The 23071-nt window shown below is 41.7% G+C and overlaps 1 protein-coding gene and 1 long non-coding RNA gene across 2 annotated transcripts; one reads left to right on the top strand and one right to left on the bottom strand.

Moving 5' to 3' along the window:
* Nucleotides 1-14: 14 nt before the first annotated feature.
* On the top strand, nt 15-19142 carry GLOD4 (glyoxalase domain containing 4). Its single transcript, XM_019429646.2, has 9 exons — nt 15-149; nt 2022-2071; nt 2874-2994; nt 7511-7655; nt 10056-10192; nt 10961-11047; nt 11325-11438; nt 11528-11614; nt 18868-19142. The coding sequence occupies exons 1-9, from the start codon at nt 39-41 to the stop codon at nt 18931-18933; spliced, it is 918 nt and encodes a 305-aa protein (XP_019285191.2). The 5' UTR covers nt 15-38; the 3' UTR covers nt 18934-19142.
* LOC128774292 (uncharacterized) lies at nt 15612-21489 on the bottom strand. The gene is made up of 2 exons (XR_008418852.1): nt 20929-21489; nt 15612-15966 (listed from the first exon to the last, which is right to left on the bottom strand). It is a non-coding gene; the product is annotated as an uncharacterized LOC128774292 (long non-coding RNA).
* Nucleotides 21490-23071: the final 1582 nt, after the last annotated feature.

The raw sequence follows: 23071 nt of genomic DNA, 5'->3' as shown, positions 1-23071 counted from the left end.
CGTCTGCGCAGCTGCCGGCGGGCAGCACTGTACGCCTGATGGGAGTGGCGCCGGTGGGTATGGCTTCTCGTCGAGCTTTGCACTTCGTATTCAAAGTGGGAAACCGCTTCCAGACGACGCATTTCTTTCGCGATGTCCTTGGAATGAAGGTGCGGACAGGGCCCGGAGGGGCTGGCACACGATGGTGGGGACAAATGGGTGTCCGACCTTAGCCCTGGACTCTTTTTAGCCTTGTCGAGTTTTCAGCTTCGGGAAGTGTTGCATGTCACTGGTTGGGTTAGATGACTTTGAAAGGGGCCTTTATTAGTCCTCGACTGTGTGCCCACACACGTTTCTTTCCTAGTTCATTTGCAGGTATTGAGCCTCAGCCCTCCTGGGGCTTCCAGCCTGGGGGAAAGACAGTAAACAAAAAGTAATATAATACTTTTCCAGTAAACAACTCAGCCTCTTCCGGTTTGGAGCCTTAAGGTTTAGATTGCCTATTTAGAGCTTTGCTTCTCTTAGGGCTGCTTTGAATAGTCCCTTTTGTGTATTCAAAAGCGCCTGCCCTAAGTCAGAACCCATTCTTTCCAACACGCGGAAGCGCCCTCTCCAGCCCTGAGCAGCTGCCATCTACAGGGATCACCTGGGTGGCAAATGTTGGTGGAAGCTATTGGGGAGTGTAAGCAAGGGCTTTAGAGGTGCAAGAGTGCAATTTAATGCAGAGACAGTGCAGAAGTCGTGGAGTGCAAGGGCGTTACCTGAATCCATCAGTCATTTAAAATACATCCTCCGTGTTTCATGGTCGTGTGTTGAACTTTGGTGACAAAAATGAAAATGACCCTAGTATCTGTCTTCAACTAAAGCTCCTGGCCTAGGTTGGGGGTGGAGTTGAGAATTGGATTTGTACGTAGTACATTGTACATAGTACAGTAATGGAAGTCAAAACTTGATAAGTGATGGAAAACCACAAAACTCTCCCTTAACATGTTTCCTCATTGATTAAAGGTTGTTATGAAAATTAAATACTGTTATATGTGTAGTATTTGATACATCGTATGTGCTATATAAGTGTTTGCTTCCACTATTACAAAAATACGACAGAAGAGATTTAACTTTGGGCTGGGTCATCAGGAAATAATTCATGGAGACCTTGTGTTTGAGTTGATCTCTAAAGATAGCTAAGATTTCCACAAACCAAGATTAGAGGGAGGAGTATACTAGAAAAGTTGAAGAGCCAATGCAAAGATAAGTTATGTTTGGGAAACACCGCTAGTTTTCTGTGTCTTTAGCTTAGATTACTTAGATGAGGTTGAGATGGGATATCAGGACACTTCTGATAGTATCTTGAATACTAAGAAATTTGGATTTTATGGCACAGTAATTTGGGATCTGTCTTACATTTTAGAATAGGGTAATGATGTGATCAGAGCTGTGTGCATTAGGCACATAATTTTGTGGTGGTATTAAGGAAAAAGATCAATGAAGATGATTTTTAATAGTCTAGGAGAGAACTGATGGGAACTTGAACTGGAGCAGTAGCAGTGGGAATCAAAAAGGAGAGTAGAAACTAAGACATTGAGAGCCTACTGTGTGTGGGGTTCTGTGTCAAATGGTCTAATAAATTATTTTCACAACACATTGGGAGACTCAGACCCTAAGCAACATTCTCACAGTTACACAACTATTGAGTGACATCCAGAATTCCAAATCAGAATTCTCTAATGCTGAAGGCCAAACTTTGGTTTTTGGGGGATGTTATTGTTGTTGTTGTTGTTTTAACTACACAGCACTGCTTCCCAGTGTAAGTAGATTTCACAGCTTTGGTTGTCTCACCCTTGGTGTCAAACTGTTCTTCCTTACCTCTCCTACTTCTAGTCTGGGCAAGATACAAAGCTCATTATCTTTGTCTTACAAGTAAAGCTTATATGTTATTATATATAAGTTATAAGTGTTTGTGTTTTAACATTTTAAGTTGTGCTAAATATGCTGTATACAGTATACTGGTAACACTTGACAATTTATTGTAATTTCCTTACTAGATTCTGCGGCATGAGGAATTTGAAGAGGGCTGCAAAGCTGCCTGTAATGGGTATGACACCTTGTTTCTAATGTTATTTATTTATGTTTTATTTATTTATATATTTTATTTTTTTATTTTTGAAAGAGACAGAGTGCAAGCAGGCAAGGGGCAGAGAGAGAGGGACACACAGAATCCAAAGCTGACTCCAGGCTCTGAGCTGTCAGCACAGAGCCTGATGCAGGGCTCGAACTCACGAACCGTGAGATTATGACTTGAGCCGAAGTCTGACACTTAACTGACTGAGCCACGCAGGTGCCCGACCCCTTGTTTCTTAAAATCTCATTTAGGCTCTAAATACTCCTGGAGAAGAGAAGACAGTTTCTCAAAGTGAGTATAAGGCAGTGGAATAAATTCAGGAGACAATAAATTAAGGTGGCAACTTCAAGAACACAAGTAAGTGTGTGTTCTAAATGAAGCAACGCTTTATCAAGGGTCTCTTAAGCTTAGTAGCCATAGCAAGCTGGAAAATTCCAAGCCTCACGAGAATTGCATGTTTGTTGATGGATATGTATGAAAATAAAGGTCAGGTTGGAGAAGCGTCTTTATAGGAGTCTGTCCTCTACTTTAAAGAAAGGTAAACAAATCTTTCCCTCGAATAAGTGCCAGACAGATGGTCTTTGGAGCCTCTGTGGTGGGACCCACACATACTGTCCATTGCTGCTTTTAACACCAGCTGACAGGTCATCTCATCTTTATGGGTACTTAGAGGACCAGAGGTGACTGCCCACTGCTCTGTCCCAAGAAGTCCTTAGGGGAGGCCTGAGGCAGATTTTGTCTGTGTCACTGGGTTCACTTACTTTCGTTTTTCTAGGCCTTATGATGGGAAATGGAGTAAGACAATGGTGGGATTTGGACCTGAGGATGATCATTTTGTCGCAGAACTGACTTACAATTATGGCATCGGACACTACAAGCTTGGCAATGACTTCATGGTAAATGTCATTTCATTCTAGTAGGTTTTTGGCTGTGCCTTTTATTGAGATCCCTGATACGATGTTAGGTATGATGACTGCTGAATTGACGGCCTTTGGGTGCAGGTTAGCGATTAGTTTTATGGGGTTTTGTTTTATTTTGTTTTTTTGAGAGTGAGCGTGCAAACAGGGGAGGGGCAGGGAGTGGGGAGAAAGAATCCCAAGAATCCCTAACAGCACAGAGCCTGATGTGGGGCTTGATCCCACAAAAGGTGAGACCGTGACCTGAGCCAAACAAAATCAAGAGTTGGTTGAGCATCCAACTCTTGATTTCAGCTCAGGTCATGATCCTGGGGTTATGGGTTCAAGCCCTGCACTGGGCTCTGTGCTGACAGCTCAGAGCCTGGAACCTGCTTCAGATTCTGCATCTCCCTCTCTTTACTCCTCCCCCGTGTGTTAGTGTTCTCTCTCTCTCTCTCTCTCTCTCCCTCTCAAAAAAATAAACATTAAAAAAAAAAAATTAAGCGGCACGTGGGTGGCTCAGTCGGTTGAGTGTCCGACTTTGGCTCAGGTCATGATCTCGCCATTTGTGAGTTCGAGCCCTGCGTCAGGTTCTGTGCTGACAGCTTGGAGCCTGCAGCCTGCTTCGGATTCTGTGTCTCCCTGTCTGTCTCTGCCCCTCCCCTGCTCATGCTCTGTCTCTCTCTCGTTCAAAAAATAAATAAACATTAAAAACAAAAAACCTAAAAAAAAAAAAAAAAAGTTAAGACTTAGAAACAGCTTTGACAGAGACAAGACGACTCTGGGGGAATGACTGAACCTTGAGAGGTAGAAGGGTCAGCGTCATGGGTCTGGTCAGGTCCTGATCACCAACCAGAGAATTATCTCTCTTGCGAACTGTTAAGATTGGGCTGCACTATTACAGCCAGTGCTAGTCAGAGAAAAACATGAGAAGCTTTAAGGAGAAAGAGAAGAAGGCATTGCATGCGCTACATTCTTTCATGCAAGAATTCAAGTTACCGTGCATCTAATAGTTATAGTATCTTTCTCTTACTGAGCAGTTACTCATGGTAGATATAATGTCTCTGGGCCCAAATACACAGCGAGATAGGAGGCACTAGTTTCTACTCTCTGCTAAGCAAACCTGCCTCATGCTAGATGTTTATTTTGGTCATTTGCTCTTGCTACTCCTGTTAACTCCTGTTAAAATAATAATGATATCAAGGTGGAATTTTTAGGAGGATCAAATTATCTATAAAAGTGGTTTGTAAATGAAAAGGACTGTTCAGATGTAACATACTAGTATCTTTGTTTTTCTCTTTCTCACTCTGTATGTCTCTCACTAATTTATTCATTTAATAGATATTTACTGTGACTTACTGTATGCCATGTACCTGGTTAGGTCCTGGGGGTACAGTAGAAGGAAGCATGTTCCCCGGCCTAAGGAGCTTCCTGTCTTGTGGGGAAACAAGTAAAGAGACAAAAGAATGCAGTGTGATAAGTGCCAGGATTGGGATGGGATGAGGACAGGCAGATGTGGGAACGCCTGGGAAGAACTCCCAGCTTATTCCCAGAGAGGTGAGAGTGCAGGGAAATCTCTCCAGAAGTGACAGCCGAGCCGGTGAGTGGGGTCGGGGTGGGAGAGTGAGACTTGTGTCTCGGCATGCGCGCAGGCCTGGAGGTGAGAGGCAGCATGGCGGTCAGGGGACAGTGAGTAGCACGGTTTGTGTCGAGTGAGGTGCGTGAAGACGAAGGGGCAGATGTGAGGCTGGAGAAGTAAGCTGGGACCGCATCACGTGAGGGTGTTCAGACTACATTCTAGAAATAGAGTGAAGCCATTTTTAAGCGGCGGGGATGACACAGTGTGGTGTGCAAGAATCCGCCTGGCTGCAGCACGGAGATCAGGTTGGAAGGGAGCCAAGCTGGAAGTGAGGCAACTGGCTCAAAGGGTGGTATGGGAGGCAACTGGCCGCTCCTTACCTAACCTGGTAGTTGTGGGAGATGGAGAGAAGTGGGTGGACTTGAGAGCTGTTTAGGAGGTAGAGTTAAGAGGATTTGGTGATTGAGTGTATGTGAAAATTTCTTTGTGTTTCTCCTTTTCTTCGCTCTCCCAAATTTAAATCAGGGAGAGAAGAAAGAGCAAAACCATTTGGCACCATGAACATTGCACCGACTCCAGTCAGATGTTGATTGACGGAGCCGCAGGGGCCAGAGAGCATGTAGGTGGAGGAGAGCAGCTCGGCTGTTCCGCCCTGGGTCTTCCTGAGAGACTCCGGCAGGAAAGTATCCCTGAGGAAAGGGACCTTCTGTGCTCCTCAGTTTGTGGAACAAAAAGAAAAACAGGTTACATAGACCTCCCATTTCTGTAAAGAATCCCTGTACATGAAAAAGAGGAGGATGGGGAGCCTGGGTGGCTCAGTCGGTTGGGCGCCTGACTTCGGCTCAGGTCATGATCTCGCGGTTCATAGGTTTGGGCCCCGCGTCAGGCTCTGTGCGGAGAGCACGGGGCCTGGAGCCTGCTTCGGATTCTGTGTCTCCCTCTCTCTCTGCCCCTCCCCCGCTCACAGTCTCTCTCTCTCTCTCTCTCTCTCTCTCTCTCTCTCTCTCTCTCTCAAAAATAAATAACCATTGCAAAATTAAAAAAAAATAAGAGGATCAACAACTTAATTTTTTGAAAAAAGGACAAAAACTGAATAGACAGCCACAGAAAGTAAATGAGAAATGTCTCTTAAACATTGAAAAAAAAATGTTCAACTGCCAAGCTGCCATTTGTCCCCGATTGGCAAAACTCAAAAAGTGTGATAACGCACCGTGTTAGAAAGGGTGTTAAAAAAGTGCCACTCTCACACGTTACCAGTAAGGGTGTACATGGCTACAACCTCACTTTGTCACTATCAAAATAATTAATGCATCTATCCTTTGGCCTTGCAGTTTCACACTTAGGAACTTAGTTTACATGTATGTTAACAAATACGTTTAATGAACTATGTACTAAATTACACATTGTGGTGTTTATTCATGCCACAAACATGTATTGAGTGCTTCTATGTGCCAGGTACAGTTCTAGGAACTTTGGATAACCAGTGAATTAAACAGACAAAAATTTATGCCTGGCAGGGGAATAAAGTCATAGCAGAATAAGGGGTGGTGGGGATTATGGGACAAGTGACTGGTTTTAGTTTTAACGAAGGTTTCAAGGGTAGGGATCAATGAGGAGGTGACATTAGAGGAAATTCTCTCAGGAGAGAAGAGTTAGGCATGTGGTATCCTGGGGAAGAGCAATCCAGATAGAGAACAGCCTGTGCAGAAGCCCTCAAACAGCAGCTGGCACATTTGAGAAAATGCACGGAGGCCAGTGTGGCTGGAATAGACAGAGCAAGAGGAAAGTGGGAGGAGATGGGTCCGAAATGACCTGGGCTCAGATTGTTTTGGGCCTTTCAGGCCATTAGAAGCCATCCCTGAGTGACATGAGGAGCTATCAAGGGTTTTAAGCAGGGGAAAAACAACATAAGGTCGCTGTCTTGAGAGTAGGGTGTGTTTCAGAAATTTTACTCTGGCTGCAGAATGGAGGATGGATTGACAAGACTCCGGAAAAGAGAGGCTGGCTTTGTTTTTTTTTTTTTTTTTTTAATGTTTATTTATTTTAAGAGAGCACATGTGCGGGACAGAGAGAGGAAAGAGTGAGAATCCCAAGCAGGCTCCACGTTATCAGTGCAGAGGCTGACGCAGGTCTTGATCTCATGAACTGCGAGATCATGACTGGAGCCGAAATCAAGAATCAGACACATAACTGACTGAGTCATCCAGGCGCCCCAAGAGAAGCTGTTATGATAATCCAAGTTAGAAGTGCAGCTGGTCTGGGGTGCCTGGGTGGCTCAATTGGTTGAGCCTCCGACTTCGGCTCAGGTCATGATCTCACGGTTTGTGAGTTCGAGGCCCGCCTCGGGCTCTGTGCTGACAGCTCAGAGCCTGGAGCCTGCTTTGAATTCTGTGTCTCCCTCTCTTTCTGCCCCTCCCCCACTCACACTCTGTCTCTCTCTCACAAATAAATAAACATTGTTTAAAAAATTTAAAAAAAAGTACAGCTGGTCTTATCAGAAGACAGTGTACATTTTTAGGTATTTTGATTAAATTTAAATGATACCTTGATAATTGGCTTAAATTATTTTGTTTAGAAAGCAAAAATAAAAAACATCTTAAATAGGTAGCTGGCAAACTAAAGTAAGATCAAGATTTCTCTGACTAGATCTTTAAAATTAGAAGAGATTATCTTTGTTAAATAAAAATTTTAAACAAAAAACAAAAATGAAAGATTATCTTTGGTGTTAAATGGATCAAACTTCTCTAGCCTTTGAATTTCTGTCCTACAATTCACAACGTTTGGAATCTTTGGAGGAGAAATATGTCCTAGGCGAAAATTTTGAATGCCAATTAAATCTTCGGTGGCATCATGTAAAGGCAGCGGGGTTTTGGCTCATTATCTTGTTCTAGAAAAGATCCATGGTTATACAGTTGATGGTACTGTTGTTTGTCATAGGGTATCACACTCGCTTCTAACCAGGCCGTCAGCAATGCCAGAAGGCTGGAGTGGCCACTCAGCGAAGTTACGGAAGGTGTTTTTGAAACTGAAGCCCCAGGAGGATATAAGTTCTATTTGCAGAATCGAAGTCCACCTCAGTCAGGTAATTATAGCGGGACTAGTAAAAGCCCTCTGTCTAACGACATCTTTGATGAAAGGAGAGAGGAGCCAGATTTCTTTCTCCCGTGAAGTCTTTCTGTGTTGCCATGACATGTCTTTCCCAAGCCAGCGTTTTGTTCTTTGAGAAATCATATTTTCATATTAGAACTTCAGTGCATAATTCTAGGGAATCTACACTGGTTTGGGCTCTATTCTACTGGTAATATCTACTAGGATATTTTCAGCTGTATCAAAATCGATCTCAGACTAGCCGGCACATGAAGAAAACGTTCTAGCTCACGGAGCGGGTATCCTATAGGTAGGAACAGCTCAGTGTTAGTGGACTCAGCAGCTCAGCAATGGCATCAAGAATCCAGCTCTTCTCTCCATTCTCTTGCCCACAGGGGTCCACCTGTCCTAGAGCCGCTTCCCTCGCGGGGAGAGAGAGAGTGCACACATGCAGAAGGGAGAGGCAGAGAGACGGGCCGAGGCGGTGAAAACTGAAGACAAATGTACTGAATTTACCATAGTCAGAACAGCTCTTCAGGGGTCACTTTACAATATAAAAATTTCCAATAATGTTAAATGTTTTAATATAACTTTTATTCTTTTTGGAAAAAATAGATTTTTTTTCCTACACAGATAAGCAAAGAAGAAAGACGAAAACAGTACCCACAAAGCCAGAGATAATCACTGTTAACATTTTAGAGTGTATCTTTCCAATCATTTATCAAAAGGAACGTATATCTATGTATATGTGTGTGTATACATATATGTATGTATGTATGTATGTGTGTGTATATATATGTACATATGTATGTATATATGTATGTATATATACGTATGTACACATATATATGTGTGTGTGTGTATATGTATGTATATATGTATATCTTATGTTCCATTATAGCGATTCCTATGTATTACATCCAGGAATCAAACAGTTGCCTATTGTTGGATGTTTATGTTGTCCTTAGTGTTTCGTTGTTACAAGCAGCAGTGTAAAGAATGTCTTTGTTCAGAAAGCCCTTCATATATCTACAATTACTTCTTTAATTGGTGATAATAGGATAGCTCTTTCAAAAGCAGTTTACCTTTTTTTAGGCTTTGGGTACATTCTGTCAAATTGCTGCCCAGAAATGAACTAATTTACACTCTGCCAGTACTATATGATTATGATTCTCCCCCCTGCCCTATCACAGCTAACACTGTGAACTTTTAAAATTATTTGCCAGTGAGATGGCAAAATGTTGTGTTTTAATTCTAAATTCTTTGATTATTTGTGAGGTTGAATGTTTTTTCATGTGTTCATTGACCATTCCAAGTCCTTCTTTTGTGGGTTACCGCTTTGTGCTTTTTACCTATTTTTTTAGGATGTTCGTCTTTTTCCTACTAATGTTTAAAGGTGATTTAAATATTAAGGACTGGGCGCCTGAGTGGCTCAGTCAGTCGAGCCTCTGAGTCTTGATTTCAGCTCAGGTCATGATCTGACAGTTCAAGGGTTTGAGCCCTGAGTCAGGCTCTGTGCTGACAGTGTGGAACCTGCTTGGGATCCTCTCTTCCTCTCTTTCTGCCCCTTCCTTGCTCGTTCTCTCTCTCTCTCTCTCTCTCTCTCTCTCTCTCTCTCTCTCTCTCTCCGCCCCCCCCTTTCTCTCAAGAATAAATAAATAAACTAAAAGAGGAAAAAAGTATTCAGGACTTTTTGTCATATATGTTACAAAAATGTTTCTCACTTTGTCATTTACTCTTTGATTATCATTTTTTTTTTTCTTTTCTTGGAGGGGGGTGGTTGTTGTCTAGGAATTTTCCATTTCATGTGATTAACCTAATACATTTTTTCTTTCCTGGTTTTTCTACCTTTGGTGTCAGGTTTAAAAAAAAATCTTTCTACACCCCAAAATTGTAGCAATAATAATAATTGTTTTTAGTATTTTCATGATTTCATTTTTTTTTTTTTTTAACATTTATTCATTTTTGAGAGACAGCACAAGCAGGGAAGGGGCAGAGAGAGAGGGAGACACAGAATCCGAAGCAGGCTCCAGGCTCTGAGCTGTCAGCACAGAGCCCAACGGGGCTCGAACTCAGAAACCGTGAGATCATGACCTGAGCCGAAGGCGGATGCTTAACCCACTGAGCCACCCAGGCACCCCATGATTTCATTCTTTAAACTAAATCCTTTAACCCATTAGGAATGTATTTTGCCATTTCGTTTAAAGGTGTAGTTTTTCTAACCAAATGACAAGCCAGCTTTCTTCATGCCATTTTTTGAATAATGTGCACTTTCATACTGACTTATCCCTTTCTTATCGTAAACTGAACTCATATATACACGAGCCTGATTTAGTCTTCCTGTTCTATTCCACTGTGCTGACCTATCCATTCCTACTGTTTTATTACTCTCCAGATCCTATATTAAAAGTAACTCTAGCAGTGTCTGATCTTCAGAAATCCTTGAACTACTGGTCTAATCTACTGGGAATGAAAATTTATGAAAAAGATGAAGAGAAGCAAAGGGCTTTGCTGGGCTATGCTGATAACCAGGTGAGTGATCTTGGAGAGAAGTAATCTGTTACTTTGAGTTTGGCTTACAAATGAGGATCACATGAAGGTTATTCTCAGAGTCTTTTCACAGTGACTCAATATTTACATAGGTAAGCAGAAAGAAGAAAATAAAAATTGCTGATAACCATCACCCATATATTACCTTTGTTTATTTTTAGGGCTATAACCTTTCAGAAGTGGAATTGCGGAGTCAGAAGTGATCATTGATTTTCATCTTTTTTTTCCCCCTTAAATAACCTAGCATTTGAACATGATTTAGTCCGTGCACTCTGACTCAGTAGGTCTACTCCCAGGAATTTATTTTACAGACCTACTCACCATACACGTGCACAAAGAAATGTGTACAAAGTTGTCTGTTGCAGCACTGTTTGTAATAGCAGAAGATAAGAAATAACCTCAGTGTTCTGTGCATTAGAGGAGTAGTTCAGTAATTTATGGTTCATCCATAGAATGGATTACTGTGCAGCTGGCAGAAAGAATGGGGTGAATCCTTACGTGCTGACATAGTAACATTGGGTAGAAACAAGGGACAGAATAATGTGTAAATTATGCCACCGTTTGTGTGAAAAAAAAAAAAAGATCTGTGCATGCCATGTGTCTTCCAGGAAACTGTTGACTAGTTGCCACTGGGGAGAGTAGAAGGGAGCGTTAGTTTTAACTTTATTCCTTTAGTACTGTTTGAATTTTTTTTTTTTAACCATACATATAACGTGTTCCAAAAAATAAACCTTTCTTATTTCTTTTCAGTGTAAGCTCGAACTACAGGGTATCAAAGGTACAGTTGATCATGCAGCAGCTTTTGGAAGAATTGCCTTTTCTTGCCCCCAAAAAGAGGTAATGTTTGGTCCTAGATCTTTGGTTTAAGCTCTGTGACTAGCTGGTTGAACCTGCTAAGAATGTCGGCCACCCCCCCCCCCTTCTTTCGGTTCATTCTGATTGTGGCTTTGGTATCAAGTTCAACAGTTGTCTCAAGAGCAGCTGAGATAATAAAATCAAACACATGGTGCCCGAGTTCTCTCTGGTTGATCTCATCCTCCCCCAGGGCCGCTGAGGACCACGGGGTGAGTGGTACATGACCCCTTGCTCACTTTGCCTCTTTGTCTTCCTCAAGTTATCAGACTTAGAAGACTTAATGAAAAGGGAGAACCAGAAGATTCTGACTCCCCTGGTGAGTCTGGATACCCCAGGGAAAGCAACAGTGCAAGTGGTCATTCTGGCTGACCCTGTAAGTATTACTCAGGGAAGGGATGGGCTGCACCAGGGGTGTCTGCAAGGTGTCTTTCCGCCAAATTTCTTTTCTCTTTATTGCGGTAGGATGGACATGAAATTTGCTTTGTGGGGGATGAAGCATTTCGGGAACTTTCTGAGATGGATCCAGAAGGAAGCAAATTGTTGGATGATGTGAGTCTCATTTCTGACTTTATATGCCCACAGGCCCACCAGGGATGGTCTTAAGTGTGTGGGGGAAGGGCCAAAGCAACAGGCTCCACAGCTGTGTCCTTTTGCTGTTGGGGTGACTTTTGAGCCAGGACTATGTGTTTTCATTGCCACCCATATGACTCTTGTTTTGTTTGAAGATTTTATTTTTAAGTAATCTCTACACCCAACATGGGGCTCAAACCCACAACCTTTGAAATCAAGAGTCTCATGCTCTACCAATTGAGCCAGCCAGGCACCCCTAAAATATTTTATGTTTTTAAAGTAATCTACACCTAACGTAGGGCTTGAACCCACAGCCCCAAGATCAAGAGTCGCACGCTCTACCAACTGAGACAGCCAGCAACGCCCCCCCCCCCCCCCCCGGCCCCCTCGTGACCCTTAACTGGGTGCAGCATTTGTCCCTTCGCATGTGCCCAGGCTGCCTGGGCAACCACTGCTGCTCTGCTGTATGCATCATGACTCCGCTTGGTAAGGGAAATGCCCGGATGCACCCCCTCACTTCTTAGCTCTTTTGGTCCCCTCATCTCCAATCTACACTGCCACTCCTGTCCTTTCCAGTGAATGGTTCTCCTCCACACACAAACAAGCTTTCAAGTCTCCCGTCTTTTAAAAATCTTTTACCCCCAAACCCCTTCTCCATATTTCTTTTAAAAAATCTGTCCACATACCGTTTCTACTTCTTACCCCTTTCACGCTTCAGCCTGTTGTGCACTGGCTCCTGTGACTCTGTGAAACGCTCATGTAGATGTCACCCATGACCTCCGTCTCGCTTAGTCCCACAGCTACTTTTCTATCTTCCTCAAACTCAGTCTTCAGCAGCATCCAAAGCAGTTGTTGTACTCCAGCTCCTGGCACACACCTGGTGTGTGATAGGAACTCTGCGAGTGCTCTGTTGATGATTAAAGGAATGAATCAATCTGTCCTGGTTCTGTCACTTGATATCTGTGTGACTGACCTTAAGTGATTTGCTTAAATTCTCTGAACTTCAGTGTTGTTTTCCTTTAAGAAATCTCTGTGTCCAATGTGGGGCTCGAACCCACAACCCCCAAGATCAAGAGTTGCATGCTCAGGCGCCCCTAAACTTTAGTTTTCTTACCTAAAAATTTGAGAAAATCATATTAGCCACCTCCTAGGATTGTCGTGTGGCTTCTAGAACGTGGCAAACTGCTGACATAATAACAGACATTCAGTTAATGTTAGCGAAAGCAAGAGACAGAAAATGTAGCATTTATAAATTTTATCATGAAGGAAAGGAGAATGTCAGGCAACCTCTCAGGTGGCACATTCGTTAGACTCTTTTCCTTCTTACTTTTTCATATCACTGACCAACTTTGTCCTCTTTCGAGCTCACTTCTGCTTTGGTCTTACAGATCCTGCCATCTTCATATTTGACAGCTTCGCAGACACAGGCATGGCTTTCTGTCTCATTCCAAAATGATTTATGTGCGGTCCCACTTTGGCTCTTTTATTCTCATGTACCGTTCTTCTTCTCTGAGACCTCTCGTTACCTCTGCGCTGAGCTGCAACCATCATTCTCCGACCCTCTTTTTTTTTTTTTTTTTTTTAATTTATTTATTTTGAGAGGCAGCGAGAGCAGGGGAGGGGCAGAGAGAGGATAGAGAGTCCTAATCAGGCCCTGCACTGTCAGCGCAGAGCCCAATATGGGGCTGAACCCATGAACCATGAGATCATGACCTGAGCTGAAAACAAGAGTTGAACACTTAACTGCCTGAGCCACCCAGGTACCCCCATTCTCTGACTTCTAATTTCTAGTCCCTACTCCTCCCTAAGCTCCAAACAAGTATTTTTTGTTGTTGTTACTGAGGTAAAATATACATGAGATTTTTTTTTTTTTTTTTTTTTTAAGAGAGCTTGAGCAGGATAGAGGGGCAGAGGGAGAGAGAGAATCTGGGCTACCCACGAGCCCCTGCCTAGAATTTAAATAAACAGAAATTTAGTGTTCAATTTGATAAGTTTTGACAGCTAACTCTTCTCATACAACTGCTGATCAAAATATAGAGCACTTTCATCATTGTAGAAAGTTCTCTCGTGCCCATTTCCAGCTAGTTCCCACCAACTACTACAGTAGCCAAGTACTGTACTGATTTCTGTTACATTATTTGTGTTTGTCCTTGGACTTAAAAATGGAATCATTCAGTAGATATTCTTTTGTGCCTGGATTCTGTCACCCAACAGAACATTTTTGAGATTCCTCCATGTAATTGTACATATCAGAGTTCTTTTTTTTTTATGTTTATTTATTTCTTAGAGAGAGAAAGAACATGAACAGGGAGGGACAGAAAGAGAGAGAGAGAGAGAGAGAGAGAGAGAGAGAGAGAATCCAAAGCAGCCCAATTCGGGGCTCAAACTCACAAACCGTGATGAGATCATGATGTGAGCCAAAGTCGGACGCTTAACTGACTGAGCCACCCAGGTGCCCATGTTCTTTTTTTAATTGCTGAACGGTATTCAGTTTTACGAATATGATGATTTGCTTACCCATTCTTCCAATGGTGGATATTTGAGTTGTTTCCAGAGTTTTATCTATTTATAAGGAAGACTACTATGAACGTTCTTTTTTTTTTTTTTTTTTTTTTTAAGTTTCTTTATTTTGAGAGACAGAGAGCACGAGTTGGGGAGGGGCAGAGAGAGAGGGAGAGAGGAGGAGAATCCCAAGCTGGCTCCTTGACATTAGCACAGAGGCTAACACGGTGCTTGATCCCACAAACTGTGAAATCATGACCTGAACTGAAGTCAAGAGCCAGATACTCAACCAGCTGAGCCATCCAGGCGCCCCTACTGTGAACACTCTTGTGTGAATCTTATAGACATGAATCATTTTTCTTGGGTAAATACCTAAGAGTGGAACTGTTTTTACTTTGTAAGAAACTGCCACCGCTGTACAAAGCGGTTGAACCATTTTACGCTCCTACCAGCCATGTACGTATCTGAGAGTTCCGACTTTTCCACATCCTCATCAGCATTTGTGCTCTTCTGGGTTTTTGTTTTAGCTCTCCTAGAACATGTACAGAGGTTTCTCAGTGTGGCTTAATGTGCATTTCCCTGATAATTGTTGATGTTGAGCACCTTTGCATTTGCTTATTGCCTATTTGCATATCTTCCTTCATGAATTTTATGTTCAAATCTTTCATCCATTTCTTTCCTTAGTAGATTTTATTTTTAATACTTGATGATTAAAAATTCCAGAAACACATAGGAGAATACAGCAAATCCCTATGTGATTGTCACCATTCAACTCTGCCATAATCTTTCATCATTCCCTCCACCCCACTTTTTTTTTTCCCCCCTCAGGAATTTTAAGGCAAATCTTAGATGCTGTATTTCAGTCCTAAATACTTAAGTATTTTATACATTTTAAGATAACTTAAAAGAAGTAAAAATTTAAAAAAATAAAAATCAAGAAATTCTTATATACCATATTGATATTACACCCAAAAAAATCAATGCTGTATCCTTAATGTCAGTTGAGACCCAGTTTTTGTTAAAATTTCCCTGAGCATCCAATGCAGGGCTCCATCCCACAACCCTGGGATCATGACTGAGCCAAAATCAAGAGTCAGATGCTCAACCGACTGAGCCACCCAGGCACCCCTCCCTATGTATTTTTTAATTAGCTTTAATATAATTGGACTATATCAATACAGAACAATGTATATGATCCACTGAGTTTCATGACAAACAGATTAGAAGACATACCTCTGATCTCTTTTACATCCTAGCTATTCTAGTCTATAATCTCTAAATATGAATGTATTTCCATACTGTGTGTCTGTTCACATGACTTTATTCTCCTGGAATGGCCCTTCTGTCATTTGAGTTTTTGCTTATTTTTCAAGGCCTGCTCAAATCTGTTTTTTTAAAAAAATCTCATTGATTTATTGGAGTTCTGGAAGCAAGTCATTTGTTAAATCTCTACAAATGCAAGTACTATTCCCAGTCTGTGGCTTGCTGATTTATTTTAACACAGTCTTATAAGAACAGAAAAAATTTTAGTCTCCAACTATTTGTTATCTTTCCACATTTTTTCTCGTGGTTGATTGCGAGTTTCATAGTGTTGTGGTCTGAAAATATGCACGGTATGATCTCAGTCTTTTTGTACTTGTTGAGGGCTGATTTGTGTCCCAGTATGTGATCTTTTCTGGCGAATGTTCCATGTGCACTTGAGAAGAATGTGTATTCCACCGCTTTAGGATGAAATGTTCTGAATGTATCCATTAAGTCCATCCGGTCCAGTGTGTCATTCAAAGCCATTGTTTCCTTGTTGATTTTCTGTTTAGATGATCTGTCCATTGCTGTAAGTGGGGAAGAGCAGAAAAAATTTTAAGTCCAGTTTTATCAGCTTTTTTTTATGTTTAGTGCTGTCTCTGTCCAGACTAGTGTTAACAGCCAGCGAAACCTCTTCACCCAGATATCCATGGGCATTTCAAAAAGTAGAACAATTTAGGGGCACCTGGCTGACTCACTTGGAAGAGCATGCAACTCTTTGATCTCAGAGTTGTGAGTTCAAGCCCCACATTGGGTGTAGAGATTACTAAAAAATAAATAAAACTTTTTTTTTTTTTTTTTTTTTTTTAAGCAGAGCAATTTAGGGGCTCCTGGGTGGCTCAGTTGGTTAAGTGTCTGACTTCAGCTTAGGTCATGATCTCACAGTTCATGAGTTCAAGCCCCGTATCAGGCTCTGTGCTGACCTCTCAGCCCTTGGAGCCTGCTTTGGATTCTGTGTCTCCCTGTCTCTTTGCCAGTGCCCTGCTCATGCTCTGTCTCTCTCTCTCAAAAAATAAACATGAAAAAATGTTTAAAAAAAGGTGGAGCAATTTAACATTTTTATCTATTAGAAGGAAGACTGTTATGAACATCCTTGTATAAGTCTTGTAGACATGTTTCATTTCTCTTGGGTAAATACCTAGCAGTGGAACTGCTTTTACTTTCACATTTAATAGGCTTTTTTCTCTTAGAATTGTTTTGGAATTAAAAAGCAATTTTTGAACATTGTTTCTCCTCACCCCTAAGTTCTGTTAGCTATTTAGTCACCAAGAGGTGTGAGTTCCACTCTGAAATCTCTCGTCTATCCACTTCCCTTTGGAAAGGGCCCTCATCATCACCTATAATAGTGCAAAAGCCTCCTCTCACCTTCCAGCCATCCCTGCTGCCAACACCAGCTTTCTAACACATAAATCCAGTAATTTCAAAAACCATTTAGTCTTCTCATAGCTCCTGCTGCCTCCAGGATACATTCCAAACTCTGACAGAGCATGGAGCGTGTCTGGCCCTTCCCTGCTATCTGATCCGTGCTGCCCCTCTCCCACCCTTCCTCCTGTTCTAGTCCCACTGAGCCGTGTATATTCACCAAGATGTATCTTCTTGCCTCCACCCGAAGGTTTGTTTCCTTCCTTCTTAGTCAGCTCATCCTTCGAAACTCAGAAGCTTTCTTGGATCCTCCACACCAGCGTTTGTTGTTTCCCTCCTTTTTTATGGCTCCTAAGTGACAGAAACTCCTGCACCTTTGTCGGTTTTCTCTTATTTTGCATACCTTGATTTTCAAAAACCTTTTTATGTTCATCAAAAGAAAGTTACATAACACTAAGATTTTATATAGGTCGGTGCGACGGTGTCTAGTCCCATCTCTGAATCCCACCGCCCAAGACAGCCACTTTCACCTTCACAGTTTCTAAATTAAAAATACGTATACTTCTGTTTCTTCATTTTCAGTGGCAGACACCATCTTTGCACTTCCTGCTGAGGTATATGAGTCTTTTTATACCATTTCTCCAACCTCTTAGTTGTTTTCTTTTGGTCTGATATCACCTTGTTCGTGCTTCTCTTATAGCAAATGCCCTATGAGACACACACATGCATGCTCCCTCATGCAAAATAGTTGTCTCCATCTGAGTCCTCAGCTATTCTGTGTGCTCCTCAAAGCCTCAGACTAGGTCTCTGCCACCACACCCGAACCTAGCATAATACCTGGCTCATAATGAAAACTGACATTTTTAAAGGTATTTCTGTACTTGATTTTTGACTGAATAGGTTAATGTATATCCTTACCAAATACCCTTTTAGCATATGCATGTTTGTATTACAGGAAGTTGGGTTTCTTTTAATGTTTTTATCTTTTTGAGAGAGAGAGAGAGAGAGACAGAGAGCGAGCAGAGGAGAGGCAGAGAGAGAGAGAGAGAGAGACAGAATTCGAAGGAGGATCCAGGCTCTGAGCTGTCAGCACAGAGCCCAATGTGGGGCTCAAACTCACGAACTGTGAGACCATGACCTGAGCCGAAGTTGGACGCTTAACAGATTGAGCACCCAGGTGCCCCTGGACAGGAAGTTTTAAAAGACTTAGGTTCTAAGCCTAGATCACTCTATAAGCCCTTCTCCATGGTCTCAGCCTCATGGAATAATAAAATAAAAACACTCTAGTGGAACCAAAACATATTCACAAGGCTTCCTTTTTAATTAAGAGGCCCCAAACTAACCAAACAGTACCAGCATCAGTAGAATGGTATCAGAGGAGTCATTGTAAAAGCAAATCATTCCAGGCTTAATGGCTAAAACATGAAAATAGCTTTTTATATCTGGTCTCGTAACACTGCGTCTCATTAGCACTGAAAGTTCTTGAGAGCCTACCCAGACGCGAAGAGTGACAAGCCTTCTGTTCTACCAAGGACCCCGCAGACTAGGGGTCTTGCTCCTTGCTCTCTGATCAGTCACCTGTCCAGCCACACCCCCTGGCTGCACGCTTTACCCTTCGCTCTGCCATGTGAGAATCTGCAAACAGTTGCTTGAAACTCATCAGCATCCAGTGAAATTAAACGTAATACTCTAGGGGCGCCTGGGTGGCTTGGTCGGTTAAGCGTCCGACTTCAGCTCAGGTCATGATCTCACGGTCCGTGAGTTTGAGCCCTGCGTCGGGCTCTGTGCTGACAGCTCGGAGCCTGGAGCCTGCTTCACATTCTGTGTCTCCCTCTTTCTCTGCCCCTCCCCCACTCATGCTCTGTCTCTCTCTGTCTCAAAAATAAATAAATGTTAAAAAAAAATTAAAAAAAAAACAACAACATAATACTCTATATCGAATGAATGCATTCAGTATATTGTAATTGTTAATGACTGTGGACAATGCACTTGCAATGAGAGGTACCAAGTGGACTGTATGTTTTGTTTTATAGACTTAAATATATATTCCAATTCTCTTTCTATAGGCAATGGCGGCAGATAAAAGTGATGAGTGGTTTGCTAAACAAAATAAACCAAAGGCTTCGGGTTAACAGAAGACATCTCATGGAACAAGCATTTGTGATTCCTGTCTAGCACCTGCAAGGCCTGATGTGTCTGTCCATGCCTGATAAACGCTCTCACAACTTGGTTGTTTCCTGTACAGGCAAGGAGGCTGGGGTGGTGAAGATCTGTGTGTTTTAATCTTTGAAAGCTCCAAGACACATTTAGAAATAAAATCTTACTATTGTCAGTCCCATTAGAGGAGAACTCTTGCTGTAAGCTGCGCTGTCACTGGAATGGCACATTCTATGTGTAACTCTAGTGGATTAGAATTATTTTCAGCCTGGGCAACTATGTGGGACATGACCTTTGGTTGGAGATGGAGGGAATTTTGATAAGCTTATGGCAGGAATACTTCCAATACCATGAGAGTATGCTCTTCTAATGCCTTCCTCTGGCAGGCCTTGACAGTGAAACATTTTAAAGACATTTTGTTCATTGAATCAAAAGATTTGACTAACACCCACACATTCCTTGCTTTAAATTTTTGAGTATCCAGAGAAAACAGATGGAAGGATCTAATGTGTTGTGCTGCTACATGCCTGGCTTCAGGCCACTTTCTTTATATAATTTTTCTAAATCCTCACAAGAATTTCAATTTCTTAAACATGGATTAGATTTCTTAACTATGGATTAGATTATTTCTTTAGCGTGAAAAATTTTATTTTAACATTTTCTTACAGTTTTCTGTTTGGTTCTGCAGAACAAATTTTAATGATTGGAAACAGAATTATATTGGCCATATTTATTCTTAAATGGTTTTTGAAAGTATACTCCTGAAATCAAGTTTTTATACCAGCCATAAGATTCATTATTTGAAATGGTTGTGGCCAGGTTCTAATTATAGAGAAGAAACTGAGGAGATTGAAAAGGGCTGGCTCAGAGGTTCCCAGTTCCAGAATAATATGTATGAAATTACCTCAGTTATTCTCCCTTGCTGGCAGGAAATTTCAGGGTTTCAGTTCATCTTATAGGGTGGTCTTACCTTCACTGACAGAAAACAGTCCTTTTCCAGCTCCAAAGGACTTTTCATTCAACTTAAATTCCCTGTCTTAGGGAAGCAATCACGAGGTTCAAAGCAAACCAAGTTTAGATGTTCCTTCCCTAAACAGTTGGTTCACCTATTTTCACGTACATGGGGAAATTATTGTGTAAATTTTGAACAACCAAACTTCTCTGTGTCTCTTTAGACTAAGATTTGTTAATTCTCAGATTTCCCTTTAGCTTAATGAGTAATTCTTGATGTTTATCTCTGGTAATACTGTTCTTGTACAAAGAAACTATGCTTTTCCCAGTGTATTAGGCTGCTGACATAGGCCGTCTCAGTTTGTTATTATAAATTAAGTGGTTTATGTAAGTACTGAATGACTAAACACATACTGGATTTCTTTTTATTCACTTCAATTTTAATATACCAGAATTTTCCTCTCTTAAATTACAGCTATGCATGAGAAAAGTTAATGCTGTTTATTCACCTGGGACATTTTGACTTTACGAAATAAGCCCCCTTTTTATCTCAAGCCAGTCATTTTTCTTTAGCTGCAATCTTTAGTATTGTGTTCATCCTAAAACCATTTAGTGTACAACTTTGGCCTTTTATCAAGGAATCCAAAAGTTTGCCTCTGCCCAGTGTAGCTAGTGATTTTAAACCCCAGGTATGATTGCTTTCCCACCTCTGGTATGCTCCATGAGAAAACGAAGTTATAAGAAAGATGGCTTTGGGAGCACCAGGGTGGCTCAGTCGGTTGAGCGTCCGACTATTGGTTTTGGCTCAGGTCATGATCTCACAGTTTGTGGGTTCAAGCCTCGTGTCTGGCTCTGTGGTGGCAGTGCAGAGCCTGCTTGGCATTCTCTCTCTCCCTCTATCTCTGCCCCTCCCCTGCTTGTGCCATCTCTCTCAAAGTAAATAAAACCTAAAATTTTTTTCTAAGAAAGATAGATAGATAGATAGATAGATAGATAGATAGATAGATAGATAGTTTTACCCAAGCTGGTGTTTTAAGACAGATGAAGCTGGAAAGTTCTTGAGCTTCTTCAGGGTTGTGTTTTTAGAGCAGTCATTTTGTTTTTTGGCCTTGAGGGGTTGTGGACTTCTAGCATATTAAAAAAAAATTTAATGTTTATTTTTGAGAGAGAGAGAGAGAAGAGCAGAGAGGAAGACACAGAATCCGAAGCAGGCTTCAGGCTGTGAGCTGTCAACACAGAGCCTGACGAGGAGCTCGAACCCACGAGCTGTGAGATCGTGACCTGAGCCTAAGTAGAATGGATGCTCAACCAGGTGCCCCTAGCATATTAAGTTTAAATTCAAATTTCCCTTGGGTTAAATCCAGAGAGATTTAGAATGGCTATGTTGCAAGAGTTCCCCTAGCTTAGGCCAGAGAGTTAGTATGAAGTCCATATTTGTTTGACATCTTGGTGGAATTAGCAAAGCTGTGGATATTCACTGCTCTTTTATGTGACTTTCTGCCCATCTCACCTGTCACATGTTGCCATTGTGGCTTAGCAGAGTTTTTAGGAGGGGCTCCAATTTGTGCACTGAAATTTATGGTGAGAGTTAATGGGAACTTGCAGTTTGGTCTAAGATTTACTACCTTTCCTTTGGGAAGTTCATAGGAAATTTACTCCGGCCTTAATGATCAACAAAGAAATACTTTTTGCCTCAGGCCTCTATAAGACAATAGAGTCAATGATTCAGAAATCAAAACAATATAAAAAGGTATACTTTGAAAAGTCTTGCTCCTACCTGTCCCCATCAATCCCATTCTCCCTGCCTCCTACTTATTAAGCATACAAATATACTTATGTTCTCCCATTCCTCCAAAAATTTTAGCACACTATGTACATACTTTTTTTTGTTTTGTTTTGAGAAAGTACATGCGTGCGTGCACCAGCAGGGGAGGGGCAGAGAGAGAGATTCTCTCTCTTTTTTTTTTAATTTTATTTTAGGGAGAGAGAGAGTGCAGGCAAGTGGGGAGAGGGGCAGAGGGTGGGGGAGAAAGAGAGAGAGAGAGAGAGAGAGAGAGAGAGAGAGAGGATCTTAAGCAGGCTCCTAGCTCAGTGCAGAGCCTGACACAGGGATGATCTCACAACACTACAGTCATGGCCTGAGCAAAATTCAAGAGTTGGACATTTAACTGACTGAGCCACCCAGATGCCCCACTTTTTTTTTTTTTTTTAATAATGCATCTTATGGTTTTTTTCTACAGTCCCAACTATGGTGTATTTTTACTTTATCAGGTTTTATATAATGATTTACAGAATGGTATGGCTATACCTATAACTCCTGAGTTTATACCATATTTTGGAGCAAGATACTCTTTTTTTTTTTTTTTTTTAAGTTTGTTTAGTTTTGAGAGAGAGAGAGAGAGAGAGCGGGGGAGGTTCAGAGAGAGAGAGGGAGAGAGAGAGAATCCCAAGCAGGCTCTGCACTGTCAGCCCAGAGCCCGATGTGGGGTTCAAACTCACATGTGAGATCATGACCTGAGCTGAAATCAAGAGTTGGAAGCTTAACCCACTGAGCCACCCAGATGCCCCTCCATTATTATTTTTAAGTAATTCACATTTAATGTGAATCAGGGTCCTAAAAGCATCAAAATGTGCTTATAATATCCTCCAAAGAAGAGAGGACAGCACAACTATTGTACAACTATAAACTATTTGCCCAGTTTATAGTTACAATAGTTCTTTAGTCACAGACAACACTGCTGTCCTGGGGACACTTTATTCTCAAGTAATATATGTACTTAGTCTATAGCCACTTCCTGTATATACATGAACAGAAGATCGTAAAGATCTTTGGTTTCCTTTGTCCTCCGAAGTCTTTATGGTTGTTGCTTCTATTGTTTAAGGGTCCTTCATGAACTGGAACTGACCTGATGTCATGATCTGTGACAATAGTTTTTGAGGAAAAGTATTGGGAAATTCCATGCCACAGTAGAGCTTTTTCTCTGAAATGTCTTTAGTAATACCATTTAGCACTCCATATCCCAGTGCACTTTTTGTCCATCGATGCCTCCGTGATAATCAACACTAAGGAGTGGAAGCTGAGTTCAGGCACTTTGGCCTTTGCATGGGTCAAGGGGTGGGTTGTCTTTCTGAAACAAATTCGGGGGCGCCTGGGTGGCTTAG

The sequence above is a fragment of the Panthera pardus genome, unplaced genomic scaffold (genome assembly GCF_024362965.1).
Source record: "Panthera pardus isolate Hobbes unplaced genomic scaffold, ASM2436296v1 HiC_scaffold_3, whole genome shotgun sequence".
In the NCBI taxonomy this organism is placed as follows: Eukaryota; Metazoa; Chordata; class Mammalia; order Carnivora; family Felidae; genus Panthera; species Panthera pardus.
Note: the sequence above shows the minus strand (reverse complement) of the source record. Positions and strands in the feature narration are given on the sequence as shown.

Excerpts from the sequence above, each read along its gene's own strand:
- GLOD4 (XM_019429646.2), top strand. The coding sequence starts at position 39 with ATGGGAGTGGCGCCGGTGGGTATGGCTTCTCGTCGAGCTTTGCACTTC. Across the intron at positions 2,072-2,873 it reads TGCAAAGCTGCCTGTAATGG|GCCTTATGATGGGAAATGGA; the intron begins GTATGACACCTT and ends TCGTTTTTCTAG. Across the intron at positions 7,656-10,055 it reads TCGAAGTCCACCTCAGTCAG|ATCCTATATTAAAAGTAACT; the intron begins GTAATTATAGCG and ends ATTACTCTCCAG.